The 9,696-nt window shown below is 46.9% G+C and overlaps 1 protein-coding gene across 3 annotated transcripts; it reads left to right on the forward strand.

The window, feature by feature from the left end:
* The first annotated feature begins 827 nt into the window (after positions 1-827).
* pecam1a (platelet and endothelial cell adhesion molecule 1a) lies at positions 828-8,989 on the forward strand. Of its 3 annotated transcripts, XM_029636503.1 has the most exons (15): positions 831-975; positions 1,115-1,138; positions 2,755-3,048; positions 3,359-3,640; positions 3,814-4,074; positions 4,218-4,505; positions 5,238-5,537; positions 5,809-6,090; positions 6,225-6,357; positions 6,532-6,602; positions 6,921-6,974; positions 7,073-7,162; positions 7,321-7,377; positions 8,448-8,476; positions 8,685-8,989. In XM_029636503.1, exons 1-15 carry the CDS (start codon positions 918-920, stop codon positions 8,811-8,813), a joined length of 2,352 nt encoding a protein of 783 aa, XP_029492363.1. In that variant the 5' UTR covers positions 831-917; the 3' UTR covers positions 8,814-8,989. The 3 variants fall into 3 exon arrangements, 2 of the variants coding, with proteins under 2 accessions (XP_029492364.1, XP_029492363.1); XM_029636504.2 differs by lacking the exon at positions 8,448-8,476 and having other exon boundaries at positions 830-975; positions 8,685-8,790; XR_003860660.2 differs by lacking the exons at positions 7,321-7,377; positions 8,448-8,476; positions 8,685-8,989 and adding an exon at positions 6,759-6,818 and having other exon boundaries at positions 828-975; positions 7,073-7,103.
* The last annotated feature ends 707 nt before the right edge of the window (positions 8,990-9,696 follow it).

Here is a 9,696-nt window from a genome sequence, read left to right on the forward strand (position 1 = left end):
GTTTAATGGCTGTGATAGAAGAAAACTGAGGATGGATCAACAACAGTGTAGTTACTCCACAATACTAACCTAATGGACAGAGTGAAAAGAAGGAAGCCTGTACAGAATAAATATATTCCAAAACATTCATCCTGTTTGCAACGACGCACTAAAGTAATACTGCAAAAAATGTGGCAAAGCAATTCACTTTTTGTTTGGGGCAAATCTAATACAGCACGTTACTGAGTACCACTCTCCATATTTTGAAGCATAGTGGTGGCTGCTCATGTAATGTGTATGCTTGTAATCGTTAAGACTGGAGAGTTTTCAGGATAAAAAAAATAAACTGAATGAGGCACAGAAAAAATGCTAGACGAAAACCTGGTTCAGTCTGCTTCCACCAGATACTGGGAAATGAATTCACATTTCTGTAGGACAATAACCTACAGCTGTAATCACAGCTGTAATCACTGCCAAAGGTGATTCAAACATGCATTGACTCAGTGGTGTGAATACTTACGTAAATTAAATATTTCTGTACTTAATTTTCAATCAATTTGCAAAAATGTCACTTTGCCATTATAGGGTATTGTGTGTAGATGGGTGAGGGGGAAAAAACAATTTAATTAACATTGAATTCAAGCTGTAACAAAAATTTGGGGTAAGTCAAGGCACTTTACATTTAGGAACTTGCATATCCTGAGGAAGCAGCGGTCATTTCCTGGTCAATGAAACAAAAAGAAGGCCAATGATAAGACGAAGGCGTAACACACACACATAGACAATAATGCCCCGCCCTCTCCGCCTTCCTGCTCCTTGCGTACTCCACCTCTCATTCCCTGTGGCCCGGCCCCTGTTTCCCTTCTTCCCCTGTCCCTATGTGAGCGCCTGCCACTCTGGCTCCTGGCTGTGGTGCTGTATCAGTGTCATCACTCAGGATGGACTCCCCACCACTCTACCTGCCTCTGCTGCTGCTGACCTGTCTGCTCACCCTCTGTAAGGATCCAGCACTCTACTCTACTTTCTGAGCTCAGATAGGTTACCTTTAGTTCATATGTGTGTCTGTCTCTCACATCACTTGCTTTCTATTCTTATTCCTCCTCCTCTGTCTCCCTCCACTTATCTCCACTCACAGGGCAAGGGGCAGGAGCTCAGTCATGTAAGTATGAGATACAATTACTTTCTGTGTTTGATGCCACTTTAATAAATGCACCATAGAGCTGGAAAAGTCCCAGCATAGACAGTTTGAGGGCAGTTGGTCCTCTCTACGGTTGATAAGCGGCTATTTTTATGCCTCACACAAAATAGTTATTTTTGTAGGAAATGGGTATTGTGAGCGTCTGGCTTCCTTGACATTTTCATATTTTTCATTCGATTTATTGAAGGTATTTTAAGCGGAATACGCAGTTGGTTTCATTGTTTTGTGTCAGCATGTGAACAAGCGTCTGAGATGTTGAACCTTTTTGATCCATCTACATTCTCAGATACTGTAATGGTTTTATTTTTCTCAGCAACTTAGTTCATTCTGAGCTCTTGGTGGGGTATTGAGAGCGAGCTGGTGGCATATAACTGTAATAACAGACCGTATCTATTCCCCGAAGGCTGAGTCACAAATTTGGCTCCAAAGTACTTTTGGCTCAGGTCTCAGCCTTTTCTCCTGCATGGCTGAGCTGTATGTGTTACCTATTCTAAAAGCATTACCAGGGAGGATGTGGAACACTTTGTTGTGTCAGCTCAGGCCCAATAATGTTGTTGGTATTGAGTGCGATCAGGAGCCAAGGTAAGGCCACAGACCTCCCAGGGGAGGGGACAGTTGGTCTGTGTTTGTTAAAGTGTTTTCCTCCTTTCCTTCCTCCTCCAATTCCTGCTTACTGTGGAGGGCCACCAGGCACACCTCCTGCTTACTGTGGAGGGCCACCAGGCACACCTCCTGCTTACTGTGGAGGGCCACCAGGCACACCTCCTGCTTACTGTGGAGGGCCACCAGGCACACCTCCTGCTTACTGTGGAGGGCCACCAGGCACACCTCCTGCTTACTGTGGAGGGCCACCAGGCACACCTCCTGCTTACTGTGGAGGGCCACCAGGCACACCTCCTGCTTACTGTGGAGGGCCACCAGGCACACCTCCTGCTTACTGTGGAGGGCCACCAGGCACACCTCCTGCTTACTGTGGAGGGCCACCAGGCACACCTCCTGCTTACTGTGGAGGGCCCTCAGGCACACCTCCTGCTTACTGTGGAGGGCCCTCAGGCACACCTCCTGCTTACTGTGTAGTGGAGTGGATTGCCGCCAGGCACACCTCCTGCTTACTGTGGAGGGCCACCAGGCACACCTCCTGCTTACTGTGCAGTGGAGTGGATTGCCGCCAGGCACACCTCCTGCTTACTGTGGAGGGCCACCAGGCACACCTCCTGCTTACTGTGGAGGGCCACCAGGCACACCTCCTGCTTACTGTGGAGGGCCACCAGGCACACCTCCTGCTTACTGTGGAGGGCCACCAGGCACACCTCCTGCTTACTGTGGAGGGCCACCAGGCACACCTACTGCTTACTGTGGAGGGCCACCAGGCACACCTACTGCTTACTGTGGAGGGCCGCCAGGCACCAGGGAAGGGCCTTCCTCTGTCGGGAGGACTGGAGTAAAGCACAGAGGGAACTCCCTGGCTAGTCTTGAAGGCTAGTCCATTTAGCCTTGGTTATTTTGCACGCCAAATAGTAGTTTGCATTAGCCTTGGATGTCTTTGTGTCTTTGTGTGTCTGTGTGTGTTTGTCCAGTATTCACCATAGATAGTGTGACACTCAAACTGGACCCAAGTGGTGAGGTAACCAGTGGGACCTTGATGAACCTGAACTGTGAGGTCAGCGTCAGCCATGACCAGTCCCACCCCATGACACACAGCTTCAACTTCCTGCGAGACGATGTCCTGGTCTACTCCAAAAACACCACCGAATCTGCGGCCCTTCACCAGCTCAACCCGGCCAGGGCTGCCAACTCTGGCACTTACAAGTGCCAGGTCATAGTTCAAGACAAGAGCAAAGGCAGCAGAACCCACAGACTCACAGTCACAGGTACTGCTGAAATGGATCCATGATTATATTGACTTTCTGGTAAAACTCTCTAGATCTCTAGATCCCGTAGGGCGGTGCACAATTGGCCCAGCATTGTCCGGGTTAGGGTTTGGACGGGGTAGGCCGCCATTGTAAATAAGAATTAGTTCTTAATTGACTTGTCTTTTTAAATAAAGGTTAAATCAAATAAAATAACAAATATTTCATTCATAATCCATTATATGTAGGTACATACAGTATCAAGTATTTTCCTCCTGATGATACATGGTATGTGACATCCTAGTGACTGACACTGATTGTTCGACCACAGGCTTGCAGACGCCTGTGCTGCAGGTGACCTCCCAGATCCTGTTTGAGGGGGATGAGGTGGCAGCTACCTGCAGTGCCCCAGATGAGTCTGGCTCCCTGCTCTTCCACTTCTACCAGGACCAGGATAAGATCAAGCAGGTGAGGGCCATTGGGAACTCAGTGGGGACCAGGCTGGAGCTGAAGCATGCTGGGGACAAACACCTGCGCTGTTACTTTGAAATCACCATGCTGCCTGACGCTGGGAGGTCCAACAACAGTAACACTGTCAAGGTCATGGTCAAAGGTAAGTGTGGGGTTGAATGCTGACTATAACTGTTGCATTTGTTATTGGAAGGTACCGGTTCAGATTTACAGTAGCTATGGGCATTATGCTTCTGTGTGCTTCAATATTTGATCACCTGTAAGAAAATACATTTTGGGTTAAAGAGTTTCCCTGTTCTTCTGTTGTATCATTAGAACTTTTCATCACACCTGTCATGAACATTCTTCCTGGTAAAGACGTGATTGAGGGTGACATTGTCGAGTTTGTCTGTCGGGTGGTGAACCCCCCATCCAATGTGACGGTCTTCCTGAACAAGGACAAGAGGGTGCTTAAGACAGCCTCCATTAGTCTCAGTCATTCGCTCAGAGTGCTGGCAGAGGACTCTGGGGAGTATGTGTGCAAGGTGGAAAGAGGCAATGTGCAGAAAGAAGCCTATGAGAGCATCAAAGTCAAAGGCAAGTATTGGATGTCTGACTGTGTTGTAAAAGGTTGGGCCACAGCGTGTGAGCGTTTTCTAACTTAATTTAATGTTTCGCCATGCCAAAGTGTCTTTGAATTTAATGTTTGAAACTCTGCTTTTTCTGTCTAATCCCCAAAGAGTTGTTTTCCAAGCCAGTCCTGGTGATGAAGCCCAGAGAGGTGTTTGAGACAGAGCGCTTCACACTGAACTGTGATACTGCCCTCTATTCCCATGAGAGAATCAACATTGGGGACGTGAAGTACTCCCTGTACAGGAACCAAGTCCTACTGACATCAGGAGGGAACTACAGTGCCACAGCACACCCCTCCCTTAATGGAAATTACTCCTGCCAGGCCCAAGCCCAAGGAAGAGGCCAAACCAAAAAGATCTTCAAAAATAGCACACAGATTGTCCTCAAGGCAAAAGGTGAGTCTCGTTGTGTGGTGTGGTGGTTAATTTCTTTACTTTCAAATGAGGAGAGACAAACTTATCACACAAGTCAGAGATATGCTTAAACTGAATCTTTATTCACTTATTAATAAGGGAGCAGGTCAATACAACACACACATATAAAGTGAATCGATTGAGTGCCCTAAGATAATGATGGCTGGTTAACGAATCACCCTCAGATGATTCTTTGAGAGCCTCGAGACAAAGGTACAAAGGTCTTTTATAGCCGAGATACACCCCCTTCAGTCTACATGACAAACAACAGATGTATGGAATGGGTTACAAGTTTAAGATTGGTTTGAAAGATACTGTCTGCTGTGAATTATAAGTATCTGCTGTAAAAACTTCTCATTGTGTAGAAACCAGGGTCTGGCCCCGAGCCATCTCTCCCTGGTAGCTTCCAGTCAGGCACACAGACACTAATTATGCTATGGAATGCGGCCTTGTTAGGTTTAACACACACAGATAGATGAGTGTTCTAACAACCCCTTATTATGTTGGATAAAACAACCATTTGATGCAATAACAGCCTTATAACAATCGTGTAATTTCTGTTGTGACAGTGGATGAGGTCAAAACACTCTTAAAAACACTCTCATTCAACATTCTCAAACATTGCATGTGCTTGATTTTCTAACCGTTTTTCTCTTCTCTGGTCGCTTTCTGTCTTATTCGTTCTCTTTTTTGTTCCCCCTCTCCCTCTGTCAGTGCCTGTGTCAGTCCCTCTTCTGAGCGTGGTAGGGGGCAGGTTGATCCTGGGCAAGCCCTTCCAGCTCCAGTGTCAGAGTGACAACGGTAGTCTGCCCATTACCTACACCCTGCTGAGCCCCCACAGACAAGCTGAGTTCAGGGTGGTCCGCAGACCCTGGGATCTGGCCCTCTTCAACATCACCTCCATCCACAGGAGCTCTGACATCCACAGCTTCTCATGCAAAGCCAAGAACAACCCCAGTCAGCCCTACATGGAGAGCTCAGGAGATCACCTCCGACGCACTGCCACCATCATAGGTGAGTTGGCCACACCACCTGTTTATAACAGAACCAAATGTATACATACATACATACATACATACATGCATGCATGCATACATACATACATACATACATACATACATACATACATACATACATACATACATACATACATACATACATACATACATACATACATACACCTACATATGGCTCTGGTTTATAAAAGGGAGATGCTGGTACAGTCAGTCTAACTGATGACATAGTAGATTTACTGTAATGACTCAACAACATTAATTCCCCACAGAGCCAGTGTCCAGGCCAGTACTGACCTTGACACCCAAAATGGGGGACGTGGCTGAGGGGGAGGACCTGACCCTAACCTGCACTGTCCAGCGGGGCACGCCCCCCATCACCTACACATGGTATCACACAAAGAGTGCCCTGCCCCTGCTGTCCAAGATCACCAATGACATGCGATTATCCCACTCGTTTCAAGGTGTCAGTAGAGAGCATGGAGGCGGATACTACTGCGTCACTAACAACCCATCCAATGACAGCCAGAGGAGTGCCATGGTCACTGTTGGAGGTGAGAGGGGAAGGGATCTTGCAGATGAAAGTCTTATCACACAAACACACTGGTGTGTGACTAGAAGTCATTTAGCTAAATCCACTGTGGCTGAACTTGACCTGAGGTAACCTCTGTAACCTTGCTGTCTGCAGTGAAGTTGGCTGGCTGGAAGAAGGGGCTGATCGCAGCATTCTGCATCCTGCTCACAGTGTCTCTCATCATCATCATCCTCGTTAAGAAATGCCTTCTTCCATTCAGAAGAGAGAGAACAGTGGAACTGTCAGTGTGAGTAGGCCTGACTTTGACTTCATCATACTACCATAGTCTATTCACAAACCATTGAATGTACAGTGATGCACAATTCTTTGTTTGGGAAGATGTGAATATTAAAACGATAAAGGCCATATAGGAGTTTCCTGTTTCATTGTTCATTGTGTTTTCTTGTTCCCCCTCTCTCAGGAAGCCAGCAAGCACTAAAACAGACGAGACTCTGAGGCTGACCCATGGAGAAGTCAATGAGGCTGCCAATGGTAAGATCTGTCTACTGATTTACTGTACAGTAGAACCTATATCTGCTGTCAGGACTTCACACTACTAAACCATTGGCCCATGATAGAAAGTTTATAGAGTCTTGCAGACCCCTACCATCTCAGCCCTAACCTTGCTCCAACCCTTCATCCTCTCAGGATGTCATCTTTCCATTCTGTGTGTTCCTTCCTCCTAGCTTGGCTCAGGGTAAAGAGCAGGTGAGGGGATGCATACCTAATATGGCAAAGCAATGAATGTTTCATCCAATTGGATGTGACCGGTGTCCTGTATGACTGACCCCTGGTCTCTGTGTTTTGCAGTCACTCCTGGGGTCATGGGAAGGAGCGTCTGGAGTGATCACGTCTCAGGCTCAGGTGAGTGTACCAGAGTTCATGAGGTCAACTCCTTCATTTCAACAGTAGGAGCATTAACTATGTGACTATTCATGTCTAACATTAAGTGTGACTTGTAGAGTCTGACGACCAGACCAGCGAGGAAACTACTGAGGTACCTGAGCCACAATACACTGAGGTCCATCCCCAGGAGGTAGACCCCACCAGAGGTAAGAGACTGACCCATCCTCTTAGCTGGGAGGTGCTAGGCTTCAAATACGCATGGCAACATTATTATTGATCTATTGCTTAATGTCAAATAATCATGAGCTGTCCACTTGCATTTTTTGATTATGTCCCTATGAAGCATTTGTTTTTGCATTTCTAGCCCCCGTGAAGAAAGGCACAGACACTGTGTACAGCGAAGTGCGGAATTCGAATCAAGGTAAGACTGACATCCTGTTCAATGTTCACTGAAGCCCTATATACACTGAGAAACAGCAAATTAGATGGGCTTCTTCTCTGGGGTTTGAGAAATGTGCCATGCAGGAAACCAGGCGAAGCCTAACTCTAAACATCTGCATTGTCAGTGAGAGAGGGTGCCGTTAAGCCAGCCGCTTAGCCAGCTGTCCACTTCCTGCTCTCGTCAAAGGGAACTTCCTGTTATTACAATCCAACCCAAACACAGGGTGCATCTGTCAAGTGGAGTCAGAGGACAGACTGCTCCCTTGTTTACCCCTGAAATAAGAACCCACACGCCAACCATATTGCCCATTGTTGAGTAATTGACCTACTCCTTGCAAATGTCAATGGTATTTGTATCAAACAATGTTGCAGCGCAGGGGAAGAGAAAACAATCATGGGCTTTGGCCTGCCTCTATATTGTCAAACAATGGGCTTGTCGGCAGGGAAACTGACTAGTAACACACACATTAGTGGTTGTAATGCGATAAGCCCAAGGCGTCAGTCTTGAGGAGAGGTAGAGGTTCTGGGTGGAGGGTGTTGTTTTAGGGAAGGGGGAGGCTCTGGGTGGAGGGTGTTGTTTTGGGAAAGGGGGAGGCTCTGGGTGGAGGGTGTTGTTTTGGGAAAGGGGGAGGCTCTGGGTGGAGGGTGTTGTTTTGGGGAAGGAGTAGGCTCTGGGTGGAGGGTGTTGTTTTGGGGAAGGGGAGCCTCTGGGTGGAGGGTGTTGTTTAGGGGGAAGCTCTGGGTGGAGGGTGTTGTTTTGGGGAAGGGGAGGCTCTGGGTGGAGGGTGTTGTTTTGGGGAAGGAGGAGGCTCTGGGTGGAGGGTGTTGTTTTGGGGAAGGGGGAGGCTCTGGGTGGAGGGTGTTGTTTAGGGGGAAGGAGGAGGCTCTGGGTGGAGGGTGTTGTTTTGGGGAAGGGGGAGGCTCTGGGTGGAGGGTGTTGTTTTGGGGAAGGGGGAGGCTCTGGGTGGAGGGTGTTGTTTTGGGGAAGGGGGAGGCTCTGGGTAGAAGGTGTTATTTTCCTGAACTTGTCTCCTGCTCTTGTTTTTGCAGGTGAGTCAGCGTCCGAACAAGCTGACGGCGTAAGTAGAGCAATGTACTAACAAATACACTCATGTACGTAACAGTACTGTTTTACATACAGTACATAGACCTTATGACTTTGTTTTGTCTTAGAGGGACCCCTTATGGAGAAAATCAGATTCAACACAGGAGGAGGAAACTGCTGGAATACACAGAAACAGACACTGGCTTCTTCTTGTAATTTTTATTTTATTTTGTCTATTTCAGCAAGGCTCAGTTGAGTATGCCCAGTTAAACCACAATGACCATGAGTCAGAAGAACCAGAGCACGAACCCCGGCCTGAACCAGAGCCAGAACCAGAACAAGGGTCAGAACAAGACGGACAACTTGAATGACCACCATCAATATTTATTCTCTGATTTATTCAGCCCATTGAGCTGTTATTGATTTGAATGCATTTGTATATTTTCTATATTTTTTACACCTCTTCTTCTTAACCTTTTGTAGAGTCTTTAAATGCCTGTAATTATGCCTTTGTGAATTGAGAATAAAACAATGCAGCAGAATGGGAGACCTTGTCCTGTGTCTCAATGAGAAAAAAATTGTTATTGACGCTTTCCGTCACCTCTCCTGAGAACGTGCACATAGGATGTGTGTTGTTACCCAGAGGAAAATACACACAAATACATTTTTCTCCATTGTGAGCTGAGCTCCATGGACAGGAAGGAAACCTTTTGAAGCCTGCAGGGTGTAGTGACAGTCATGCGCTGTGACACCCCCGTAGAGAAGTGTGACAATATGAGAAAAGAAAGTCTATACCCCCTGGTGGGTGACCAGGCAAACCCCTCTCCCTCTCCTGACCAGAGGAGGGCAGCACCTTGCTTACGATTCAGTAGGAAAACTTGGTGCCACACTGCTGAACTCATGTGAGAGGTTTCCACTGTGTTTTAGCATCAATGCATATCCATTTCAGTTTCCATACTTTCATTCCTTTTCTCAGTAGTTGGTTAAAAACAGACAAACAAACATTAAAGTGTAGGCTATATTGTCTTTGTACAAAGGTGTACACCGAACTGCAGTACTTTCAGAACCTCTCTTCAGTCCGGAAGGCTAGTGGAGTCATCATGCCCAAGTGAACACAACAACATTACATTAGTAAGGTCTGTGCCATCACCAAGGTGATCTGAACAACAAAGGCCTATAGCCCACAAGAGATTGATTCGTTCATTAATGTCATGGCACATGTTGTTGACAGTCCAGCTCATGTGGATTTGTCTT

This window comes from Oncorhynchus nerka, linkage group LG26 (assembly GCF_034236695.1).
Source record: "Oncorhynchus nerka isolate Pitt River linkage group LG26, Oner_Uvic_2.0, whole genome shotgun sequence".
Taxonomy (NCBI): Eukaryota; Metazoa; Chordata; class Actinopteri; order Salmoniformes; family Salmonidae; genus Oncorhynchus; species Oncorhynchus nerka.

Excerpts from the sequence above, each read along its gene's own strand:
- pecam1a (XM_029636503.1), top strand. The coding sequence starts at position 918 with ATGGACTCCCCACCACTCTACCTGCCTCTGCTGCTGCTGACCTGTCTG. Across the intron at positions 3,049-3,358 it reads CCACAGACTCACAGTCACAG|GCTTGCAGACGCCTGTGCTG; the intron begins GTACTGCTGAAA and ends GTTCGACCACAG. Across the intron at positions 4,075-4,217 it reads TGAGAGCATCAAAGTCAAAG|AGTTGTTTTCCAAGCCAGTC; the intron begins GCAAGTATTGGA and ends TAATCCCCAAAG.